Here is a 26,654-nt window from a genome sequence, read left to right as displayed (position 1 = left end):
GCTATTAAAAGTCCTTTGTTTCTTGGGTTTTACCAGTTAAGAACAAGGCAGAGTGAATTGAGAGTAAATAGCCAGTTGGAATGATAAAGCCTAGTGCTGATAAGTCATAGACAGGTTAGAGCACTAATAAGGCCCTAAATTTTTCATTACTCTTGACTTAAATATCTGTATGCTAACAAATTTTGTGCATCATTATAGAAAGCTGGAATTTTTTTCATCTGGCACCAAAGTCAAAAGAAAAGCGTTTTAACAGCTTAAAATTACGTCATTAATAGAATTCCCAATCCTAATAGTGTGTCATTTCATAAATTAATACAAGTGTATTCTATGTCAATTTTGAAAATTTTCTAGAATATACATGCAAAAAGTAAAATGTGAACTAATCCAGAATCAAAATGTGTTTTAAAGAGTCCATGTGTACTATGGACTCTAGATGAACTCTGACATTTTTAAAGTATAAATGGTTTCCATTCAAGCGCCATGGTCTTCTTTCATACTATATGTGTGTTATCTGTTCTCAGACATGGTGTCTATCAGAATCACATCTGGGAAGTGGGGCAAAGAACGATGTTAAAAATCCTGGTTCCTGAAGCCTACCTCAAGAATCTCTGAGGGTGGAAACCCAAGCAAAAATATTTTGAAAAAAAAAAAAATTTTTGAAAAATCTTCTCCAAGGACTCTGACACCCATAAAATTTTAGAAACACTGATATATACTTGACTTTCAGGATTAAAAGATCCAGGAATAGATAGGTGAGATTTAAATTTATTAATCTTTATAACATTCCTCTCCAACACTAAACTCTTATTTGTGTTGACCTCTGTGTTGATGTCTTCCCTAATTTTTTACTACTTAAATACATCTTTGGAGAAAAGTATAGTGTTGGTTCTCCAATATAAATATGTATTTTCTCACATTCCTGCCTAGAACAAATTGGTGTACAAAAGCATAATTATGAATTAAAGAAGAGTCTAGTTCTAACTGATATAAATATAATACTACATTTTGTTTGGTTATTTATTTACTTGTGATTTACAATCTTTCTTGTCAATTTAGTTTCTGTACACACACACACACACACACACACACACACACACACACACGGTATTTTAAAAGACTGGCAGTCAGACAATTAAAAAGTTTCTCTTGCCATGTAGCCTTTTAGCTTTTTATATATCATCTGCTAAAACTCAACTAGCTGACCAAAAAAAAAAAAAGTGTTATGTTGAAATCATTGAAGAAATACTGAAATATGCCATGTGCATTTGCTTCAAAAACATCTTTAATAGCTCTATTAATACTTGTCAATCACCATGTGTTCTTGATCTTCTTGGTTACTTAAACTTAATTTTTAGTTCCCTGTTGAAGTTTTTCTAGTACCTTTAGTATCTTCCACGTAACTGCACATTTTCCATATGAAAATCAAAATTCCTTTCCATCTGATTTGTCTTCATATCCCTTCAATTGCTAAAGCTGCTACTGCAATTCACAAATAGTCAAATTTCAAACTTTACTTGTCATTTGTTGAATCAAAACACTCACCTGAATGCTTTTTGGATAATTTTATTGTATGTTTATTTCTGCCAGACAAACCATTTCAGAATGCCTAACAATAAATTACCACCTGTCTAAAGAAGTCATGCTGTTTGAAGCGTTTTTCCAAGCTTAGCTCCTAAAAGTAAAATGTAACAGGTTCATTTAACATTTCTTCAGAAAGAAGAGCATGCATAATGTAAAATGAAACTGTTTATATGGTATGTCATATCAGCATCTTAAGACAATGTTATAGGGAATATTCTGAATGCAATGTAGTCATTCAGAAAACAGAAGTGGAACTTAGAATATAAAGAGAATTAAACTTAAAGAAGAGACACACAGCACTGAGCTTCAAAATAACTCCTTTTGGAAGTGCTTCCAGTCAACGATTAAGTGTGTTCAATCAGTACAAGGTCAGAGGTTAAAGAACTTGTGGAACTCACAGAAAATGTATAATTGTCAACCCCATGAAATGTCATCACTACAAGGAGATGAAATAAATACTACAAGTTTGTTTTCAATCTCTGCCTAGTGTCAGGGAGAATAATCCCAGCTGCACGGTATCTATGCCCTGGCAGCATCAGAATATATTGAGATGTATGCATTGTGATCAAAACAACATCTTTAATCCTACATATGAGTTGTCTAGACTCAACAAGTTATCAGATACTACTCAGCAAATGGTAAGGTGTAAAGGACATTGGCAGTCATATGTTTTTGTTTTGTTTTTTCAGGGCTGCACTTGCAGCATATGGAAGTTCCCAGGCTAGGGGTCAAATCAGAGCTGTAGCCACTGGCCTACGCCCCAGCAACAGCAACGCCAGATCCAAGCCACATCTGTGACCGCCACCACAGCTCACGGCAACACTGGATCCTTAACACACTGAGCAGGGCCAGGGATTGAACATGCGTCCTCACAGACACCAGTCAGATTCATTTCTTCTGAGCCACAACGGGAACTCCGTCATCAGCAGTCATATGATCCTACTCCTATGACTCTGCTTCAACTCTCCAAGGTGTATAAGCCCATAGCTCCATTCATGAAATGCCCGGTAAGGAGATACAAATCCTTTCATTGCATGTTCCCAATTCTTTAGCTGTATGATTTTCCATTCTAGTCGTTATCCCTTTCCTGATAGTAGTGGTAAGACATAAGGTACACATAGTCGTCACAAAGGCATCATTTAATGACACTGATTCTTCATCAGGAAGCTAAATTATCAAACAAGAGGAAATTATGGGAGCCTAAGGGATCAGTTAGAATGTAATTGTGGGAAAAGAATGATGGAGTACTTTTCAGATGCTAGTAAGGAAGAAACAAGCATAAGATTGTATATCAGCTATACTTCAACCATGATTATCCTCTCCTTTGCCAGGGAAGATTCTATCTGCCAGGTAACATTTCATAAGGAGAAAAAAATGCCATGTTGAATCATAATTTGTCTTTGACAGTCTTCTTTGGGTAGGAGGAAGGAAATTGAAAGTAGCAAATATATTTTGAAGAAGAAAATGTATTGTTATTGGTCTCTGTTTTCCACCCCAAATCCTAGACAGAAAGGGTATGGCTTTGGGGAAAACTATCACCTGCATGATATTACTTCATTACACAAATCAATAGCAGTTCAGTTGTGAATAAAGCAGATGCAGGCAGATACTATGAAGAGTCACCCAGGCCAGCTGATATATATTTTAGCAAACTGATTTTGCTGGGTTTCCATGCAAAGTCCTAAAATAGATAATTTTTAAAAACCATTTAAATGCCTCTCCTCTGGCAGAGTGGTCAAAGCTGCTGGCATTTGATTTGTTGAATACTATTCAAAGCTGAACTCTAATCTGCCTTGAAGGAAAACTGCAGTCATTATTTATATTTCACCTGTGAGAGGTTAAATAAATATTTACTAACAAAAAATGCTGATACATACTTCAGATATAGATTTTCCTATGATTTTCCTGTCTACTTTCTATTTGGTGGGTTAGATTTTTCTGAAACTCTGGTTATGATGGAAAATTTTGTTCAGTCACAGAGAAAAATTAGGTTTAGCTATGCGTACTTTATGCTATATCAAAGGAGTTACAGCTGAAGGCCTTTGACTGTTCAGAATATCCCCTTCTGGTATTAAGAGGCACAAGCCTCCAGATACATAATAGATAAGTCACAGAGATGTGATATATAGCATAAAGAATGTGGTCAATAATACTGTAATAACTTTGTATGAGGACAGACAGTAACTAATGATCATAGTGATCATTTCATAATGCACGAAAAGGTTAAATCAGTATACAGTATACCTGAAACTAATATAATATTGTACATCAACTATACTTCAATTAAAAAGGTGGTCCAGTGGTTAGGATTTAGTGTTTTCACTGCTGCAGCCTGGGTTCAACCCCTGGCCTGGGAACTGAGATCTCCCACATCAAGCTGCTGCACAATTCCCAATTTTATTTTTTAAACTGTTAACACTCAGCTCTTCATGCTAAATTACCTAAGCCAGTTAATGCCCCCTTCCCTTTGCCCTATTCATCTTTTGGGGAACTTCCTTCAAATCTAAGTATCATAGCACATTTAACATGTTAAAACCATCTTTTCACAATCTCAATAAAAATATCTCCTCTATTTGAATATACCTCTTCCAGATAATATTTCCTATATACCAGAATATTCTTGTCACTTTGGGACCTTAGAACTTGAACTAGCATTTCTCTAAGCGGTGACCCTACTTTCCAAGACAGCCACAACAAGATCTCCCATTCCACACATTCCTCTTACAATGTGACACTGATACTCCTCCTCTGGAGCTTGGGGGCAGGGGGAGTATGGGGACAGTCTGTATGTTGTTGAATCTAGTGGCCTATAACAGCAGTGACATTACATGTTTTCTGAGACTAGACCATAAAACTTAGCATCTACTTGGTCCTCTTAGGAAGCTCACTCCTGGAACACAGCCTCCATTGCTGTGAATGACGACAGTCTATAAAGAGACCCCATGTGGAAAAAACTAAGGTCCCTAGCTTGCAGCATAGCTGAGCAAGCAGATGACAGCCAGCACTAAGTTGCCAATTATGTGAGCGTAGCATCTTGGATATGAAACCTTCAGTCCAAAAGAGAGCTTCCCTGGAGTACCCGCTGTGGCTCAGCAGGTTAAGAACCCGACATAGTATCCATGAGGAGAGGGTATGATCCCTGGCCTCACTCAGTGCTCAGTGGGTTAAGGATCTGGTGTTGCCACAAGCTGTGGCGTAGGTTGTAGACGCAGCTCGGATCCAGCATTGCTGTGGCTGTGGTGTAGGCTAGCAGCTGCAGCTCCAATTCAACCTCTAGCCCAGGAAGTTCCATATGCCATGGGTATTGCCTTAAAAAGATAAAGTAAAAATAGAGCTGCTCTAGCTATGTTGCATAGAACATGGATGATACTTCCCTGCCAAACTCTGACCAAACCACAGATTCATGAGTTAAATGTACATCATTTTAAACTGCTAAGTTTTGAGGTAGCTTGTTATATAGCATTTACCCCCCCAATTAATCAAGGGATATTGTAACTGTGATATATTTGTGTATTTGCACCTAGGCAAGTGTGTGTGTGTGCGCGTGAACACACACACACACACACACGCACCTGTGCATTTAAAGTGAAGTATCAAGACCGTTGAAAAGGGGAATACATTACTTCTTAAACACTGAATACAACAGTTGCGAATCTCTTTTTTAAATCAGCTTAAAGGTGATCACATGTCCTATCCCACTTAGCTAATGAAAACTTCATACTCGGTCCCTTTTGGGGTTCTCCCATCATGTGCCATGACCCGACAGTTGTCTTCAGTGCCAAACACTGCAAAAGCTATATGAGAATGAGACAAAATGCTGTTTGTGCCAATGGCACATCTAATTTTGCATATACGAGTATTTTGTTCTTCAATGAATTGTTTACTCATTTCCTTGACCGCCAGTTACCGAGTAGTTATTCCATGTTTACTGTGCTTGGCATTGTGCTGACCACTGAAAGATGAATTTGACTCCTTCGTAATTAGATGCTAAGAAATACACCATATAGTCATATAATAACTATCTTAACACACAGAGTCTCTTTAGGTATGGGGATGAGCCATGCTCAGAATGTTCAGAGAGTCTGGGAGCCTCTCTAGTTTGAGTCAGACTCCTCCCTCAATCCTCCGCTTTGAGGTGTTACCACCTCTTCCCACGCAAATCAGCGTTTTAAGAAAGGATCCTGCCCATATGATAACAGATGCATATTTGTTCAGCTTGCACTTTATGTGTCAAGTTCTACTTTAAGTTCTTTAAATGAGTTACCTCCTTTAATTCTCACTAAAGCTCTATAACGTAGATATAATTATTCTACTTTCACGTGAGCGAATCAGAGCGCGCACACACACACACACACACACACGAAAGGAATTTGTTTAAGGTACACTGTTACTCAGTGGTAATGCCAGCAATTAAACTTTTCAAATACTAGGTTGTACTGCTCTGTTACCGTCGCTGGTAAAGCCCATTAACAACTCTCTGGAAATAAAAATAGAAAGTAGATAGTAAAACAAAGTCTAACCTTCTTTTCCTCCTTCCTGCTTAGTCTCGTTTCGCTTGCTCCCAGAATCCCGTAGCAGAGGCGTCGCACCAGCTCTTTAGTACAGAATGGCTGTGCCGGAACACTGTGGACGGAGCAGCGAAGGACGCCACAATCAACATGGCGGCAGCCAGCTATGGGCAAAAAAAAAAAAAAAAGCGTTCCACCCAAACGAGATCCTGGGGCCTAAAAATCGCGAGAGCTCTGCTCCTTCCCCCGCCCCTGCTGACAAATCACTATGAAGTAATCCAGCGCATGGAGACTTCCAAGCCTTTCCCCTCACTGATCCAAGAATATAGATTCCCTTTGCTTCTGAACCAAACCCCGTCTTATTCCACTGGCACTCACCACACTGGGCAGGAGGACCCTTGTAGCACTTAGAAGTTTCCACCAAACGTATTGTGTTTAACTTTTTTTTTTTTTTTTTTGTCTTTTTGCCATTTCTTGGGCCGCTCCCGTGGCATATGGAGGTTCCCAGGCTAGGGGTCTAATCGGAGCTGTAGCCACCAGCCTACGCCAGAGCCACAGCAACATGGGATCCGAGCCGCGTCTGCAACCTACACCACAGCTCACGGCAATGCCCGATCGTTAACCCACTGAGCAAGGGCAGGGATCGAACCCGCAACCTCATGGTTCCTAGTCGGATTCGTTAACCACTGCGCCAGGACGGGAACTCCATGTTTAACTTTTAACTAATGTAAAATGTGAAACCATAGTCAGATCGTGATTTTCTACATTCTTCCTAATACAAAATACTATGTGTTTTCAATTAAGGATTATTTTTGAATTGTTCCTTTAATTTTACCCACCATTCTTATGAAAATATATTATTTGTAAGCAAGTAGTGAAGAAGAGGCAATCCTCTAGCCTAGAAGTGTAGCAGAAGGTAGCTAATCAAAGTATTCTTCGAGGCCATTAGCTGAATCAAGGTCAGTTCCCTTGCACATCTCTACTCCCACACTTGCTCCTTCTCAGGCTTGCTAACTTGGGCAATGTTATCTCCTTAGAGAAAATCGAGAATTTTCTAGGGCTCTTTCTCAATGAATCAAAGCCAAGTACAGAATATAAATATGGGGTTCAAATGGCCCCATCTTATTTCTCATTTCTAAGCTACTCCATGTCTCCAAGATATGACTTAATATTGCCATCTATGTACCCTTTGTCATGATCTGAATCATTTACTTTCATGTCCATCTGAATCATCTACTTTCATGTCCTTTAATGTTGTCCATCCTGTTTTCCTTTGGAGGAAAACTTACCCCCAAAACATTCATGGCCATCACACCATAGGCTTTCCTATTACTGTTTGGATAAAAGTCCTAGACCCTCTTTATTCCCTCCTTTGTGATTGCTTCTGGACCACTTCTGCCTTGACTCAGGGCCTAACTTTCTAGCTCTGTCTTCTGTTCCTGACCCATCTCTTAAACTGCCTACCCTTGGACAAATGACTCAACTATAATGGCTTCACCATTTCTGCCAGCTTTCTATTAGATGTGGACACACTTGTGCTCTGGCTCCATGCAGCCTCCAGGATTCCATCCATTAAAGTAATTTTAACTTGTTTGGCCGTAGATAAAATGTTGACCATATCTTCCTTCAAACGCAGCTCAAAATTTACCTATTAAGAGATAGCATCTCCTATATTCCACCTTGTGATAATCCTTGCAAAGCAAGATATTCTATCTGTGCTTAAACATTGTCAAACTCTCTCCTGAACTCATTTGGATACTTTTGATATTGTTCTGTAGTCACAGAATGAATGCTTGTCTTATTTTCTCTAACAGTCAGCAACTTATTTAATAGGAGAGACAAGGTTCTTGTTTTGTATGTATCTTTTTGCTTTGATATCAGGTAGCTTCAGTTTAGGCACAGATGTTTCATACATGCTTATTGAATAGAACAAAATAAAACTCCAGGTCATAATCACTGTAATGTAATGGTTCTTTACATTTCCAGTCTTGGTGTAATATTCAACAGAGATAAGGGAAATGGTAAAGGAGCTTATTAGTTTATGGGGAGAGAGAGATTTTTTTCAATGATAATTTCTCCAAAATTCTAGTATACCTGGTAGGTGCTTCTATCATCATTTCATTAAACATTTTATAATCATTGCCATAGTGAAATACTATTATTGACAGGAAATCTCCTGTCATTCAGGAGGGTTTAAGCAGAAAAAGTTAAGAACCACAATTCTATTACAGCCATTGAATAAACTGCTTTAGAAAATGCTAGACTTATTTTTTTAAAGATGTTGCATTAAACTGGTGTATGACAAGATGAGTATCTGTTCAGCCCTATAAATAAAGAATAAAAAGCCCAATTAATAATGATTTGCAAGTTGTAACAATAAAGGGGTTTTGAGATAAAAATTTTCTCTAGAGACTCAAGTTGGGAATAAACAAATTTGAAAACTATTTGCTCCACATGACCTACCGCCAGAAATGAAATCAGTTCTCTGTGACACGAAGGTTGCCATGAGTTGCTTAGCCTTGTAGAGCACTTAGTGAAGTTAATATTTTGTTTTGTTTTGTTTTTTAAGAATTCAGTAAGCACTGTAATGTCAAAAAGATTTCTACTACAAAACAGCCACTAGACTTTTTCAGAGAAATTATCTCGTGAAGTCCTCAAAACCACTTTCTGGGGTGTAACTATTCTCCTTTTTTAGATGAGGAGACCAAAAATTAATGAGTTCAAATAAGTAGTCAAAGTTACACAATAGAAAATGGCAAAACCGGGATTCAGCATTTAAGTTTTTAACTTAAATTCAGACTCAGGCAGATATTGCCCAACTGCTTATTATGTAATTACATAGCAGGTGAAATTAGACAACTTATAGAGTTACATATATACCTTTGGTTCATAATTTTCATTTTAAAATGAATCCAAATTTTAAATTAAGATAAATGCTTTTAGAAAAGGGGTTATGGGATTACTGTTTTATTTTTCATTTATTATCTTTCATATGTAAATTTTAGCCAGAGCATCACAGGCCAAGGAGAAGTTTAGTAGCAAATGCTGATTGAAATATACTTTTTCTTATTTTTGCAATCATTCTAACTCTGCTTTCTTTCAAGTAAAGGGACAGATATTAAGGGGAAATTTCTCATGGCAGTTATTAAAATCCCAGTTACTTGTTCCATCACTGTCTGTGAATGGATCTATTGTCCTGCTCAGCAGAAGGGCTATATCATTGTAACTAACCAGCTCTGTGTGTTTTCACGGGCGCCCAAGAAACAGAATGATGGTTACAACTAGGAATGAAGTCAAATTAACATTAGAAATCATTGGTAGTAGAATCCTAGGATTCTGAATTTATTCAAAATTCTGTAACTTATTTAAAGATTCTTTTAATCTGTTGTGAGGTTTTCTCTTCAGATAGACGATATACCTCTATAAAAATGGCCTTCCTTGGGCCTCTCACCAACTGTGGGACAGATTCTCAGATACAGGGGTGGGTGCGGAGGAGGAAATAAGGATCCTAGTCAAAGACTTACTTTCTCCAGCATGGTGAACCAGGGCGGTGGTAGCCACAAGTCTGAGACTGTCCACCACAGAACTTCCATGATGGGAGCAGTGCTGCAGTTCTCTAGAGCCAACAGAATATGGCTCAGGAAACCTGCGCCAGTCGGATCTCCCAGGGACAACAGCTGTCCTCGTGACTTGAATTTGAAAAGTTGAAGAACAACATTCCTTGGCCACGCAGTCCTCAGGTGGCTTGAATCTTCCAGTTTGGTTGTTCTTTCCTTTTGTCTTGAAAGAGGCCTTGTCACGTCAGAATGAAAAGAATGTTGTAAAGCGTGAGAAAATTCAGATTTCCTATTTAAAGCCTGGAGTTCATTAGTAGGAGTATACTCACTTATTTCAAGGGTCACTGGGTTACATAGAAGAGGCTGTCTCTCTGCTACCCAAATCCCAAAACATTCACCTGAAAGTGGTTTAGAAACACTCTCAAGTCTGTTAGCTTTCTATGGGGCTTAATTCATCTTAGCTGTGCTTTGTTTCATGACCCTTTCGAGTGGAGGGCCCTGTTTGATTATGTACTGTCTCTATTTTTTCTTGGTCATTTATCAGTTAAATAATTGTCTTGGCTTAATTGGTTAAAACTTTGTATACATTACACTGCAATTTCCTTTTATCAATGATACTTAGGTTCATAAATTTATTATTAACTGCCTAATACAGAAATTTTACCTAGAAGAAATAGTCTTTTTAATTGGACTCTTTTTATTGGACTGTTTTTAATGTACACGTATTAAGGTTAAAATCTAAATTTTGGAAAATAAGAGAAATTGCCTGTTCTTGACATTACAGAGTTAGACTCAAACAAAAGAAATTTGATAATATTATAATACTGAGAGATAGAATGTAATGAGTATAGGCTTCAGAGACTAATAAACTTGGGTCTGGATTCTGCATCAAGACTTATCAAGTCCTGGAGTTCCCGCTGTGGCACCATGGGTTAATGATCCAGTTTCTCTCTGTGGAGGCACTAGTTCGATCCCTGTCCCATCACAATGGGTTAAGGATTCAGCACTGCTGCAGCTGTGGCATAGGTTGCAGCTCCAGCTCAGATTTACTACCTGGCCCGGGAACTTCCATATGCTGCAAGTGCAGCCTAAAAAGAAAAAATAAATAATTAAACTCATCATGTCCTGGTACCTTTCTGAACTTAAATTTTCTCATCTTTAAAATGAAAATATTAATGCCAACCCTGTGTAGATTGTTTGGAGATTATAGATGATGTAGTAAAAAGCACAATATTTAATCTGTTAGCTATTATTTGTTTTAGCTTTGCCACTAATCAGCTATGTTATCTTGAGAGAGCTACTTATGTTTCAGGTTCCTCGGATAAATAAGAGGGCAAGACTAGAAAGTTTCTACTTTTTCTGTCAAAACTCATTTAATAAGTATATCAATTATGTACAATCTCTGTTGGTTCTTTGTATAACTTTACATCAGCCAGAGTTTTTTTATTGTTACAATTTTCCAGGTGAGTAAAGATGACATTAGTGGGAATTTGGTCAATAACATGAGGACAAGTTGACATAAACAAAATGGTTAGCAGCAAGTGTTTCAGTATGGAATGCTGGAACAAGAACTACAGCAAAAGCAATCGTATGTAGAAAAAAAACCATGGGTTCATGGCTAAATAATCTGTTTAAAGAACTTGTATTATGATACCCTATCAGATTTAATGAGTGACCTTGGAATAAAAATCACTGGAAAAGTTTAATTGACTCGTTTCCCCTCAGCTTAATGGACCTCAAGAAGTAACTATACCTGCCAGCTACCTAGTTCTTAGAGTTCCCATGGAAAGAAAGGGAACTAAATACAATAAATAAGATCATTTTTATACTTATCAATTATTTCTGTTTACGACACATTAACAATGTCTATTTATCTGCCTTGCACGAAAATAAGCTTTAAAAATGACCCCTAAGCTTTACTTTTCCTTGATAGTAGTAGGTTTTATTTTTTAATATGTTTTTACTTTGATACACTGTACTAACTTTCTAAATACATTTTACAAAAAAATTCATTAAGCCATAAACCATGTTTAATAATTCAAACCATAAAGACAGTAACACAAAATATGAAGCCTGAGAATATACATTTCCTCATATACAAATACATCAGAAGAGATGAGGACACCCTTTCTCTTGTTTGTGAGCAAGGAGTAAAGATACATGAGCAAAAGAGTTTCAAAACTAAGTGCTTACATAGATCTTTCCTTATCTGAAATCTGTCCTCTAAATTTGGAGTAAATAAAGTTTTTGTGAAAATCAGTATGGGAGACGGAGTTGGAGATATGGCTAAGCAGGCTCCAACTAATCATTTTTTTATACTAGAACAGCTCATCCTGAAACATCTTATAAGAAACAATAACAATAATAACATTAACAGTAACACCAATGTCTACCTTTCTTTGAGCCTTTCATAATAGGCTCTATGACTCAAGACTTTATGTATATTATGCCTTACCTGGGAGTGTGCTTCTTATATTAAATTGAGAAAATATGTATATAAATAGAGTTTGGATAATTTGAAACTTATACAATGGCTTAAGCCCATTTATAATGGTCTATTAGATCTATTAAAACATCATACTCTATAAAACAAGAAGTCAACAACTTTTTGAACAACTAAAGGTATCAAAGCATGACTGATTTTAGAAAGTGGTCCCATTTTACTCTAAGCACTAAGTATTACATTTCATAAAATTTCTAATTCTAATTTGAGATCCTTAACACACCACAATGCAAAAGGCTTCCTCAAGGTCAATTTTTACCAATTACTTCCAAGGCACTCTTAAGGATCTCAGCCACTGCTCTTACAATGCATTCTATTCCCACCCCAACTAAATTCTCTCAACAGTACAAAGACCTGTTTCAGGCAAGACAAGAACAAAACAAATATATTGGTCATCTTCTCTAATGCTAATATAGTAACCATCCAGGGTCAATCTTAAAGAAGGAAGAAAATAACGTATATAACTCCCCTCTTATGAAGATACTCTACACATTTATTGATATTTGTACTTTTATTTATTAATCTTATATGAATTAGGAAACTGGGAAAGTGGAAATAACAACAGGTAACTAAACCTACAGAAAAACTCACAAACTCTTCTTCAACCTACTTCCTCCTCAGAGGAAGGTATAAGATTATCTTAAACTCTTATTTTATATCCTGGGAAGAAGATTAACCTAGCATGCAAGGACAAGGGGGAAATGGAATGATCTTGACATCTTTTTTAAAGCACTTATTGTGTTTAGGGTTCTCAGAACTCAGGATTCTGTGAGAGTCTGGCTAAAGAATGATAAGGAAGGAGCATTACCTAGTGTGACTTATGTTTTCCACACAGAAAAAACAGCAGAGGCACACTCAGAAGCCAGGGATCTTACTAACAAGTAACCAGAAGGAAACAGAACAATTCTTGGAGATGGGAGAGCTGGCAATGGCATCCTGTCCAAGAACAGTAATAACAACCCCCATGGAGAAACAGCCACACCAGGTCAAAAGGGGGAGAATTTCAACAAAGTACTGAAAATAAAGAATGCAAAATGAATCTCTAGCCAAAGGTGAAAAAAGAATGAGAGGGGTTGAACATGAGAAGTCTCCGCTTGGGGGTCAACATCAGGAGACATATCTCAAAATGATGAAATTGTATGGCTTCCATGCTCAGAGAAGTTAGCGAAAATTAAGCCCACTAAATACATGCATGAAATATGCATGAATTTGGGGAACCACTGCTCCAGAGTGAATTCCACTTCAGTCTAATGGGAAGAAGTAGGAAGCACACTCTTACTACTGGGCATAGTACTAAAAGCCTCAAAGTTACTTTGACTTTATACCTCTTTAGGCTTGAGGATCTCAGCTTAAAAACAGCTTTCTCTTTGACAGACCAGAATTCAACTGAAAGGAACAATAACATGGAGAAAACTATAAAACTAAACACAAGAGAAACCTAAAGCAATTACAACTTGCTACAGGCTTTAGTGAGGCTCTACTCTGTTTTTGCCCAGAACCCTCAGAAGACCAGGTCTTGGAGCCTTTGCATCACCTCCTCCCTCAGCCTGCTTGGTGCTCTCTCTTCCAGATTTCCTCTTCCTGGACCTTGAGAAGGTCTGGCAGACACAGCTTATAAAACGACCAAAGCAGAGTGGTGGTGATGCCAAGGATGTCTCTGCAGGAGAAGAGGGCCTGAGCTCCTGGGACACTGAGAGCTCACAGGGCTGGATCGGATATTCCTGATGCATCACACAGGTGTCTTCATCCTGCTGACTCTGCAATCTCTCCTGCAAGTGGAAGAAAGAAGTTGAAAGCTCTCAATGCCAATGCCAGTTCCTTTATGCTCTCTGGGCCCAAGGATCTTAGTTTGTTTCTCAAGCTCCTTATAATGAAGAGTTGTCATTATTTTTCCTATGGAAGTGTGGAAAGCCCAGAATTATGCCACCCCATGCCTCACCCCTACCTTGTTGGGAAGGTCAGGACCATCTTCCTTGGCACTGAGTAGGGTCAGCTTGTTATCTACCACCTCATCTTCTTCATTTTGTGGTCTAACTAAAGATGCTGGAAGAATACCAGGGTGGTGGGTCTCCACTTTCTCTTTCCTCTTGCTCTTTCTCTTTCTCTTTCTCTTTGTCCTTACGACCTTCCTAAGATGTCTATGCTTTTTTGGAAGTGGATCTAGCTTCCTCTTCTGGACTGGAGGCATGACAGAATCTCGTGAAACATCACCCACTTGACTCTCAGATGTCCCCTCCAACGGCTCTGATGATGACTTTAAACTTCTCTTCAGAGGGTCATTCTCCCATGGGTGGAACCTACCTTCTGTATCTTGAGTATCTGGTGACATGTTTAAGTCATCAATGACATGGTTTGAGATGGAGATTGGGGAAACCCAACCTCTCTCACTGAGGGATTTTTTTTGACCCACTATGCTGACCCCAGCCAGCTTTGCAGGAACAAGGAACTCACAATGAAAAGGACCAAGAGTTGAATGCTAAAGAAGTGCTTAGTACCCTGGATCTTTCCAATGATTTAACCTAAGCTATCATAGACACAACAGCTGTACTGATCTCAGATTTCCCCTCTGAATTTATCTAAAGGAGTTTAATGGCCTTCAGCAATAGAGTCCTCAGGTCGTTCTTCTTGGCCTGGGAGATCTCAGCTTCCCTAAAAGGAGAGAGAGAGTCACTGAAGTAATTGCTCAATTCAACAGGGAGTTGTTTCCTCCTAGACACACAAAATCCACAGAAATAAGATTTCATCAAACCTGGCATAAATTCCTGGGCAGAAACTTACCAAATTTCCAAAGCAGTATTCTTCATGGCTATCAGAATCACTTAATGGTTTTGGTTTTTTGTTTGTTTGTTTGTTTTGAAAAAGCAGTTTTGGGGGACATATCTCAGACCTACAATCAGAATCTCTAAAGCTGAGTTCTAGGAATTTGCATTTTTCCTAGTAACGCAAGTGATTTTCATGCACTCTAAAATTTGAAAACTACTGCTTTAGAGGGACACTTCATGCGGTACTATACGGGATCATAGAGTTAACTGTTCTTTAAAAACATCCCACTTTCTCCTATTGGTTTTCTCTAATCATCTCAGCCTATAATGATTTCTCTCCTCTGAACTCCTTTAATCATAATCACTAAATTTGGAATGTACTGGTTCTATGGTACTTCTAAAATGCTCTCTTATAACCTTAGTCATTTATGCAAACAACCACTAGCTAAATTGTGGAACTGATCAATTTGCAAACAGATCCATCAATAAGGAAGTAAGGGGGAGTACACTGAATATTTTCTATCATATCTGCCTAAGAAAACATACTATCTTATCTAGTCCCTTTTTGACTAAGGAGAAAATCCTATAGAGAGATAATGGGAAAGATTTTAATTATCCATTTCTTGAAATTATCATGGCCTGATGAATACAGTTCCACAGTCCAGTAATCATAAGCTTCAAGAAACTACCAAAGGAACAAGAAGGCAAAGATAGGAGAGGTTATCTAAGAAGCTAAAACCTTACTTTCTAGCCCCTAACCCAAGATGGTCTTTAATATTTAATGAAAGTGGCCCTAGTATTAAAGATTAAGTTGTCCAAAATCTTGAGGTTATTTTTATATTCTGGACTTTCAAAGAACTCTGAGATCCATCCGAACTCTGTTCTGTTTTTATTACTACCCCTAACGTGTCCCTCATGTCATTACTTTGCCTTTACAAAGTAGACAGTCAATGAATGTTTGTTGACTGATGGATTAATAGGTGGATGAGTGAATGAATGAACGAACTGAATGCTTCTAGAAAGTTTCTTGCTTTGTAGTTGTAAAGAATAAAGCAGAGTTGGTATATTCTGCAAGAGGACATGCAGTACTTTTTAAGTTACCCTTTAGTGAAGCTAACAGTGCCTTCACACATCAAATGTCCATAAAATTTTCATGAAGGAATTAGTGCATTTTGTGTAGATCACTTAAATTACATGTCAAGTCCAAAGAATATTACTTGTCACAAAAGATGGTATCTAAGGACAGAATGTATTTACTAATATATTAACATTTTTTTTTTTTTTGGTAATAAGTTTCAGTTCCACACTATTAGGAAAGTTTGGTAAAGTCTTTGAGAGAGAAAAAAATTCCATGTAATAAATGAGCGACTGTAGGCTCAAGTTCTATCAATCTACTATATAAGAAGAAACTATGGAGATAGCAACTATCAAGGTAGGAGCCAGAACAGACCCCAAAGAGGTGCAGATAGAACTAAAAAGAGAAGTTGGCTAGGCAAAGTCAAGACTCTGAAAGTTAACCTGGCTTCTCCACTGCCTTGAAATGGCCCTGAGTCAGGCACTCATTGTGCCTGAACCATACTTTGACAAGGCTCTAAATTCACCCTTCACAAATGAGCTTTCTAAATAATCTTTCTAAAACAAACTGGATCCTACCACTCTCCCATTTAATGCTCTGCTCCCTATTCCCCCAGAAAGATACAGGTCCTTTGTGATCTGGCCCCATGTCACCTGTCCAACTTCTAGTCCACCAGGTGCCCTTGGATATCTTCTGCTTCTGTGAAAACTTAGCAATAAACCATTTCCTGAGAGCACCATATTTCTTTAAACATTTTTCATTTTGCCTGAAGTGTCCCTTCCCCTCTTTGCTGCCTGGTCTAATGACAGTATCACTTCTTCTAAGAAGATTTAGCTGTCTTCCTCAGGCAGAAGAAAAAGTTATTTGATTCAAGTAATATTCTATACTTACAGAAACCATCCCCTTGGATTTTAATAACCTGTTTAGATATGTCTTCTTCACTATGCTTGGTGCCCCCTGAGGGCAGAAAGTCTTGCTCATCACTTTATCCTTAGTGTCTCCTTGGCACTTGGCACCTGGAAGGTGTTCAGGGTTTGCGGACTTCAAAACTTTTGTCTTTACAAGCTACCTCCCAGGCCTGGGCTCTATAGTTCAATTCTTCCCTCTTTCTGAACAAATGAACACACTGAAGTTTGGGGGACAAAGCTGAGCAGTGCTGGCCAGAGTTCAGCTATAAATCCAGCCACCAGTCCAGAGCCTGTGATATCAATAGCAGGCTTCACTCAGAAAAAAACAAAAACAAACAAACAAAAAAAAAAAACAAACAAACAAAAAAAAACTGCTCAGGTAGTGAAACTAGTACTCAACACAATTCTCAGAAACATTCTCCCACCCATTTCCCCACCAGAGCCACAAGAAATGCTATCCAAGGAGTCCCTACAATTATTCAGATTCCTGGCTTCCTGCAGGCCCACTTCTCTCCCACCTTGACTATACTTCTTGGTCTTCCTGGTAGAGTGTCAACACCCTGATCATCCCTACCTCCCCATGCGGAGCCTCCCCAAATTCTCAGTGATTGCTGGATTACAAGTGTTTACATCCAAACCTATTTTTCTTTCTTTTTTGTTTTGTTTTGTTTTGTTGTTGTTGTTGTTGTTGTTTTAGGGCAGCACCCAAGGCATAGCCTACACCACAGCCAGAGCCACAGCAACACAGAATCCGTGCCACATCTGTGACCTACACCACAGCTCACTCACTGCACCAGATCTTTTAACCCACCGAGCGAGGCCAGGGATGGAACCTGCATCCTCATGGATACTAGTTTGTTACTGCTGAACCACAACGGGAACTCCCCAAACCTGCTATTTCATTCCCACAGGACACATACCTAATTCCAGGCCCTGACTCTCCCTTTTTGATGTGCCAGCCTGAGGAACCTCTTTACAAGAGCAGGATGTGCTCATATACAAGGATACCATTCAACCCCAAGATCATTTGCCTGACAAGATGCAAAGGAGAGTCATATCACATGAAATCTCCCTAAACCTGAAGTGCATGATTCTTCTGGATTTCATACCTTAGAAATTATTGGGTGTATAATACATATGAATTCACATGCCACAACCTTAGCCCATGTGTCTCCATAAACCTCTTGCACTCCAAAATCCTTTGTGATTGATTTTTCCCCATTTTCACATACTACTTGAAGCAAAATTGAGAGTATTAAAGCCCTTGGATGAATCTGCTGCCTAAAGCAGACTAAAAGCCAACTTAGAAGTCCTAAGACAACAAACTCATGGCCACTGAACCTCTGGCTGCTCCTGCAGAAGAAAAAATTTCACTAATCATTATTGACACTGAAACGACTATCCCTCTTTTAAAAAGGGAAGAAATGTTGTCATGAACCAATTTTGCTTCTCAGTGACTCTCCAGAGAATTAAATAACTGAAGCATCAGACAACAATTTTCTTTGAAGATGACCTTTTATACTAAATAAAAACCTTAAGAGCTAATCTTAAAGGGAAAGAAAATGAATAATCTGTGAGGGCAACTACTCATTCCTGAGTATAAGTAACAAAGGAACTAAAACATGATAGTAACCACTGCAGAGTGCCGCATTACAAATTAAGTGTATTTTCCTTTTCAGGGTAACACTTATTGAGAGAGACATTGGGAAAGTCACTCTGATATTGTTAACCAAAAAGCCTACACTGATCAGTATTTTTTTTCTTTTTTCATTTTTAAGGCCACACCCAAGGCATATGGAAGTTCCCAGGCCAGGGGACAAATCATAGCGCAGTTGCTAGCCTACACCAAAGCCACAGCAATGCTGGATCCAAGCCTGGTCTGCAACCTATGCCACAGCTTGTAGGCAACACTGGATCTTCACCCCCCGGAGGGAGGCCAGGGATTTAATCTGCATCCTCATGGATACCAGTCATCTGAACCACAATGGGAACTCCCAAAAGAATTTAAATCAGTTGTTTTCTAACTTCAGCAGGCATGAAAATTACATGGAGAGCTTTGAAAACAGGTTGCTGGGTCCCATCCCTAGAGTTTCTGATTCAGCAGGTCTGCATGAACAAATGAGGATCTCTACTTCTAACCAGTTCCTGAGTGATGCTGCTGGTCTGGCAACTGCACTTTGAGAACCACTGAATGAATAAAGTTCAGGCATAAGAGGAGACCCACTGACTCATAATAGGTTATACAAGAGGGGCATTCCTAACCACTTATTATGACCAAATAAAGATGTATAGACTCTGAAATGATCATCTGATGCGTTGACTAGTCCAGTCCCACTGTCTTCCACCTACATTTTGAACTTTTAGAAGGATGTGGCCAGAAGGTGCTACACTTGAAATGTGGATGCTATCGACACTGGGTTTGCTGACTGATCTTTTCTCCAAGAGCACCTCTGTGCCCTCACAACTCCCCTTCCAGTTTCAACCCCAGACTGCTTACAAGCTTCAGAATGTGAACATCAGAGAAGCGAACTATTAAAAAGCTATGGGTGCACATGTAAAATAGTAATGAAAGTTTTTATTTTTCTAAAGAAAATAACTGAGTACTATCCTTTTATTAAGTTCTTGCTCTTTTCTAAAATTTCATCATCTCATTGTAAAACTTTACCCCTCTGGGCTGAAAATCAGTGCAGCAAAAGAGATGTGTGACCTTTGGTTTAGCCTAATAAAATAGTAACAAATAACCACTCAGTGGGTGGTTAAATCTGATAATATTTTGTGCAGAATTTTCTGTAGTAATTCAATTAAAAATCCAATGGCCAGCCACCAGAAAGCATACAGATCGCCAAAGTTTTATAGAATTGCATATTTAGCCTTAAAATAGCTTCTATTAATTCAGTGTCTTTATTTATTAACCTAAATACTTCAAGTAGAGTTTCTCCCAAATATAATTTAGGACAACCATTTATATTTGCACTGTTTAAAAACTTCAGCTGCCTCACATCATTATGGTGCTTAAAATTCCAATTAAAGAGGGAGAAACCCTAATCAGAAAGAGTATGTTACAAAAGCTGTATTAATGTGACCAACAGTATCACTACGTCTTAAAGGTTCTGGGGAACCAACTGCTGCCAGCTCTTCTGTGTCCTCTGTCAAGCAGCAGGCCCCCTGGAAAACTAATGCTGCCATGCAAAGCAAGTTGAAGCCATTTAGGATCACTGAATCATTTGGTCACATCTAGTCCTGCCAGGTTCCTAGCCAAAGAGTCAGTGATCCTGGGCTCTCTTCAGGCCCTCTCTAATGACAGCCTTGAGCATTCCAGAAAACTTTAGCACTTCCTTTCTAAAACCATAAATTGCACATAACCCTTCCAAATTCTTAGTCTATAATTCCTCATAAAACTCTTTGAGATCCTCTGGTAAAGATAAATGGCAAGAATTATTGGACTTTCAATTGTTATCCTTCAATGTTATATGCATTGGATCATAATTCTATGGCATTGGTTCCATCATAAAACTAAACCACAAAGCCATTCTTTTCATTTCAAGCTTAGCAGCACATAGGCCCATGGGTGAAGCAATATAAACAGTCTTGAGTCATTTTTCAAAACCAAAGCCCTCCTGCAGAAACAGGCTTTCAACTCAGTGGTATTAATCCTCCTCTGAACCTGTGACGTTTTTACTTCTCAGGACACCCAAGGAAAATGGCCAGAGTGATGTTCCTGTGTTAAAGTGGGACAGGCCTGGGGACTGTCTGCAATTACAGAACTTAGGTTCAGTCCCAGCTTCACCACTCCGTTGCCCTAGATAAATCACCAAGTTAGGTAACTGTTTCAGGGGAGAGAGGTGAGACCTCGGGTTATAGAATTCTTTTTTTTTTTTTTTTTTTTTTTTGTCTTTAGGGCCGCACTGGCAGCATATAGAGCTTCCCAGGCTAGGGGTCGAATCGGAGCTGTAGCAGCTGGCCTATGCCATAGCCACAGCAATACCAGATCCAAGCTGCATATGTGACTTTTTCCTTTTCTTGTGCCGATGCTACACCACAGCTCACAGCAATGCTGGATCCTTAACCCACTAAGTGAAGCCAGGAATTGAACCTGCATCCTCATGGATGTGAATCAGATTCGTTTCTGCTGAGCCATGATGGGAACTCCCAGAATTCTTTTTTAACCTCAAGTGCACAGAATTACAGGTTCATGACACACTCATCACTACTCTATGCATGAACTTCTTTTTCATGTATTGCCTTAAGTATTTATTTTCAACATACATACTTGTATATATACCTAAGAAAAAGCTGTGCAAAATGTTCATTAGAAATGCATATAGGAGTTCCCATCGTGGCACAGTGGTTAACGAATCCGACTGGGAACCATGAGGTTGCGGGTTCGATCCCTGGCCTTGCTCAGTGGGTTAATGATCCAGCATTGCAGTGAGCTGTGGTGTAGGTGAGAGATGCAGCTCGGATCCCCCGTTGCTGTGGCTGTGGCGTAGGCTGGCAGCTACAGCTCTGATTAGACTGGGAACCTACATATGCCACAGGAACAGAAACTCCATATGCCACAGCATCGGCTCAAGAAAAGGAAAAAGACAAAAAAAAAAAAAAAAAAGAAAGAAAGAAAGAAATGTGCATGTAGATGTTCAGAGAGGAACTACTTACAAGACAAAAACCTTGGAAAAATCCAAAGGTCCACTCTCAGGATAATGTGGTAGACTGCCACAATGGAATAGTAATGACAGTCAGGTAAAGAAGCTACGGCTGCCTACAATATGAAGTCATTTAATACTCCTGCCCCTGTTTTGCCCTCTTAAATGGTGATAATAATACCACTTAATATTTTTCTGAAGACTAAGCAGATATTGTATGTTAAAAATTCTCAGAAAATAATTAGTCAATGTTAGTTATTTTCCTCCCACCTTCTCTACCACTTCTCCACCTACAGAAGAGTAACCTGGAGACATCAGAGTGAAGAATGGCAAAGCGGAGGCTAATCCAAAGGATACAAATTTGGACCGCATTGCTGGGAAGCAGATCTCTCTAATCCAGCAATTATTTTGTAAGTGGACTCAGGTAAGTTAATTATCCTCTCTTAACCTCAGTTTTCTCTCTTGTGAAGTGGAAACAAAATTAGTGCCAAGTTAAGGGGGCTTTAATGAGGTAATTCAAGTGTTTAGCATACTGCCTGATACAACATAAGCATTCACATAATTGATAACTACTATATTAACAGGAATCTCTCTACATTTGTCAAATACAGAGTTCATTTGTTCTGCCCTTTCTCACCATTCAACTTCCCAACACACACACACACACACACACACACACACTCATGCAAAAATAGATTTTCTTCAATTTTGCCTATTCTTCAGCTCTTTGTACCTAGACTAGGACAATAATCTAGATTGAGGGCAATAAATAAGTGCAATAATTAGGCCCAGAGTTCCTGTCATGGACATCAGGAGAGAAATAGATATAATTTCACTAGATTATATCATGCTTTATAAGTTCTTCCCTAAAGAATTACGCTCAGAATGTCCATTAAAAGCAAGGTTCGTTTGCATGTTATCATTTAAAAGACCTGCGAAATAGGGAAAGACAACCATTTTCACAATCCACATAGAGCAATAAAAAGCGTGGAAGTAATTCTTAAAGTGTAACACCACCTAACTGGAGTGAAAAATGATTAAACGACAGTATTTGAAACAAACATTTTGAAAGACATATTTTACATCAGTTGAATTTGTTAACCCAGGCCTGAGAGGGTCATAGTAGAAGAAGCTGGGACCTGAAACTAGACCTGCCACCAGGGAGGATGGCCCAGCTGCAGGTGCTGGGAGGATGTCTAGTCTGGCAGGCAGAACAAAGTAGCTGAAGAATATGGCAATACATAAGAGTTGATTATGCAGCCAGGAAACTGGAATCAGGAGGCAAAAAATGACTCAATACAAAATCACAGCATGGTGCAGAGGAATCCAGAAGCAAAAAGTGCCCCAACATTCAGGCAGGCAGCATCAGACAGCCTAATCTGATGTGGAGGCTCAGTCAGCGTGTGGTGCAAGGCCTGGACCCTAGTGGCTGAGAAAGAAGAGGAATGGCAAGTGTAAGGTTGAGTCTTAAGTGTCCTTAGAGGACTTAGGCAGACCTGGAGCTCAGTCCTTGGTAATAACACAAAAATCCAGGCACCAGAACCAAAGTGCAAGGTAGACACTGAATCCAAGGAACAAGAGACATATATATGGCAGAAGCCAAAGGCAGACTAGAAGTCAAACTAAAACTTGATGCTGATGAGAAAAGTGTTAGAATTCTTTAAATGCCCCCTCTCCTAGGTCAGGTCTGGCCACAGTAAGCTTAGATTGTTAAATTATGCTGAGCAGTAGAAACTGGAATATAGGAAGCACTTGACAATAACAAGATCAGGAAACCAGGCCCGCAGTTGTGAAATTACAATCAACATAACTACACTGAAACTTTCTGAACAACAAGTAGTAGCATTTTTAGATAACCAAATCCCAGTACAACAACCACAGAAAAATTAGGCAAGTCCATGTGAGGTTTTTTTGGGTTTTTTTTAGGGCTACACCAGTGGCACATGGAAGTTCCCAGGCTAGGAGTTGAATCGGAGCTACAGGTACCGACCTACACTAGAGCCACAGCAACCCCAGATCAGAGCCATGTCTGTGACCTACACCACAGCTCACAGCAACGCCAGTTCCTTAACCCACTGAGCGAGGCCAGGGATAAAACCCGCAACCTCACAGTTCCTAGTCGGATTCATTTCCATTGCACCACGACGGGAACTCCCATGTGAGGTTTAACCTATAGTAAAATGATAGGCTTTTAAAATCCAGGGTAGTTTTTAAAATTTTTTAAATCTGCCCACGGAAAATGGAAAAGTATCTCTTTTCCTATTTTCTCTCCTTTTCATTAGTATGTGGATTTAACCCATAAAAATCAAGTACATTTTGAATTTCTTCTCATCTCTGAGATATGAAGATTTCTATTGTCCTTGTCCTCCTGTTAAAAAAACAGTAAAGATATTTTTCAGGTCTTGGTCATTCTTCTTAGAGAATCTAACAGGGCCCTAAAGCATTAATCTCTGATCACTAAAATGCAGTATAAAAGTTATGTATTTAGCACACCGCTATGATAAACGCCTGCCACAACGTGACCTACAACACACAAATTTCTACCACACCCATGGCCCAATTCATTTAGAAGAAGAATCAACATAAAGCCAACCTCAGAAGTCGAGAATCTCCTTTTTTAGGTGTGAACATTTGTGGAATGGGGAAAAAGTAGTTTCATAAGCCAAGCATGCCCATTTCTGCCATGGAAGCCTGTCCCTTCCAAGTGCAATGACCGTCACCAGCAGCCTGGACCCCTTGACTATGCAGATGCAACCAATCAACAATTGGCTAATGTCTCCATAGCTGATGTCAGCATGTCCTATTAAGCGAGGGATCTTGAACTAAATAGGTATTCATGAGCAACTGCTCCTGGAATGCTCCAAAGCCTGATAATTAACAGCTGTGTGCTACAATTAATTTTTATTTATGCCTTAGAAATTCAGGCAAGATATTATTTCTTGGTTATGACAGATTCATACTTCATGTCTTATCTCAAAGCAGCAATAAGAAAACAACATCAATTCTGATTTTGTGTTTATTTTCTTCTTAATTCCAGTGCTCTGCCATTTTTAATCTCAAAACACTGTGTTGTGTTCAGCAAACAAATTCCAGAGCCCATGCAAAGGAACATGGGGGGAAAGCTGGCACAGGCATCCAAAGCTTTCCCCAGGCTTCACAAACCCTGAGAGGGTGCCAGAAAGGACCATCTAAATTAAGGTGATGATACTCAGGTCTCAGCAGTCTTAATTCACCTCCATGGGCCCCTGAGGGCATGTTCTTTCATTCAGCAATTATTAATTGAATGTCCACCATGCATATGGTACTGTTCAAAGGTTTGCAAAATAAAGAAGCTGGACAGTGTTTTTTCTAGGTCTTTTCTAGCTTTCTGATTTCACAAGTTAGTAAACCTAGAAAACACACAGACCAGGACCTCAAGGAATTTACAATTCTGAATGTGAAATCAATTAGACAGAAAAAGAAAAAAGTCTTAATACAAGGCAGGAGCAATGAGCACCAAATACAAGAGGCAAGTGTTAGGAGATTGTAGAGGATAGAGTGCTGTGAATTCCAGGGTATCTTCAACGGCCAACTCCAGCAAGCATCAGGGTTTATTAAAACACATCACTGGTTCCCACTAACAAGTTTCTAATTCATTAGGTCTGAATTCACAGTTACATTTACATTTCTCTCAACTTTCCAGGTAATGCTGATGCTACTGGTTCAGGAACCAAATCTTGTGACCCAAATCTCCACAGGAAGCCACCAAAGCTTACTGCACAGGAGAAAAATATGATGGAAGCAGTATCTGGGGAAAGTTCATCTAGAAAGAGTGGGTAGGATCAACCAGAAGGGGATTAACAGATTTACAACAGTCCCTAGGAAGGTTGATGGTCCAGGCCAGAGGACTTGGATTTCAACAAATTGACCTGACTAGTAAATTGGCTACTTGGTGACTTTAACTCAAAAGAATTCTTGATGTAGAGAATGGAATCTAGAATAGGTTAGTTTAGCAATGCTGTGTTTGAATACCTCTAGGGATATATTATTCCTTGGAAACCACATCTAGCCTTAATATGAAGCTGTCCAGATTGTGTGAATAGGAGAGGTTCAGAAGCCCCTATACATATTTCTCTCAAGTGTCTCACAGTACTTAAAATTCTCACCCTGAGTCACCACTTTGGGTCAAGGTGCTGACTCCCAAAAGTCTGTTGAATGTGGTGTGTATTGTCCTGCACCTCAATGAGAAATTCTTGCTGTTCTGTTGCCACCATGGGACAAAAGTGGTTTTTCTCTTGAAACTCCAGCTTTGGGAAGGCAGATCTCCCTAATGCTGACTTTCATAGTGAGTCATTTGGATCCTCACACATTCCAGCCAGTATTTCAAAACATAAGAATCTCTGCAGCTTTACTAAACAGAGAGGAATTTTGCAGTGCTAGTTATATGCATGTCAGCAAATTGCAGGTATGTGGCAGTTAATGAGTTGTCTTCTCTAGCTTGCCCTCAAACGATGTCCCCTGCTTTACTGTTTGAGGTCAGACAGGCCTCTTAGCACCCACCCCACACCATCCTCCTTTTCTCAATCTCCTCAGACCAAATGTCCAAGAGCTTTACCCACTTGATTCTCATCTGCCCTTCCCCACACCCCAAACCCAAAGGTCATTCCTAACCTCCATCCTGAGTTTACAGAGTTTAAGCCCAATAGCACAGGAGTCTCTATGAAGCCACAATGAGTCTCTTGTTCCCAAGGCCTGGCCCCTCCTTGCTTTACTCACCTGTTCTGGTAGTTCACAGTGTATGCCAAAGTCCCTGTCTCTGGCAGAAGCGTGGCCTACTGACACTGATATTTGTCACTTTGTCACTCCAGGCCCTGTCCTAACCCTTTCTCAAACATGTCAGAGTGAATTTACAGCCATCTGTAATCTACTCCCTGCCCCTGCCCCCCACTCCCCAAAAAAGAACAAGACAAAGAGCTTTAACAATGGTCTTTGCTATCCATTGTCCGAAGTACAAAAGCTTCCACAGTTCAGTGACAATGTGGAGGAGATTCCAGCCGGATTCCCAGCCCCCCACTACCAGCTCCTCCTCTGTCTGCATTATAACAGAGTCTACTCAGTCGCCTTCTGCCTAAGTCTCT

The 26,654-nt window shown here is 39.3% G+C and overlaps 2 protein-coding genes across 6 annotated transcripts in view; both read right to left on the bottom strand.

The window, feature by feature from the left end:
• The window catches only part of LOC146397740 (uncharacterized), a 55,230-nt gene extending 42,925 nt beyond the window's left edge, over positions 1–12,305 (bottom strand). Inside the window, exons 1-3 of the mRNA XM_084989977.1 lie at positions 12,228–12,305; positions 9,614–9,881; positions 6,102–6,253 (exon numbers count right to left, since the gene is read on the bottom strand). Coding sequence (XP_084846103.1) covers positions 6,102–6,253; positions 9,614–9,881; positions 12,228–12,305 — 498 coding nt within the window. The remainder of the gene's footprint in view (positions 1–6,101; positions 6,254–9,613; positions 9,882–12,227) is intronic.
• The window catches only part of LOC102157705 (uncharacterized protein NECTIN3-AS1-like), a 128,240-nt gene continuing 112,586 nt past the window's right edge, over positions 11,001–26,654 (bottom strand). For 4 of the 5 annotated variants that reach the window (XM_084991373.1, XM_084991375.1, XM_084991374.1 and 1 more), the window contains 2 exons: positions 14,095–14,798; positions 11,001–13,918 (listed from right to left, as the gene is read on the bottom strand). In XM_084991373.1, the coding sequence (XP_084847499.1) occupies positions 13,616–13,918; positions 14,095–14,478 (687 nt within the window). In that variant the 5' untranslated portion in view covers positions 14,479–14,798 and the 3' untranslated portion in view covers positions 11,001–13,615. Of the gene's footprint in view, positions 13,919–14,094; positions 14,799–24,130; positions 24,347–26,654 lie in introns of those variants that run through there. The other variant, XM_021070397.2, reaches the window with a different exon arrangement.

The sequence above is a fragment of the Sus scrofa genome, chromosome 13 (assembly GCF_054392235.1).
Source record: "Sus scrofa isolate SSC_HxYL_T2T_F1_AM1 chromosome 13, Sscrofa_HxYL_maternal_Yorkshire_Landrace_v2.0, whole genome shotgun sequence".
NCBI lineage: Eukaryota > Metazoa > Chordata > Mammalia > Artiodactyla > Suidae > Sus > Sus scrofa.
Note: the sequence above shows the minus strand (reverse complement) of the source record. Positions and strands in the feature narration are given on the sequence as shown.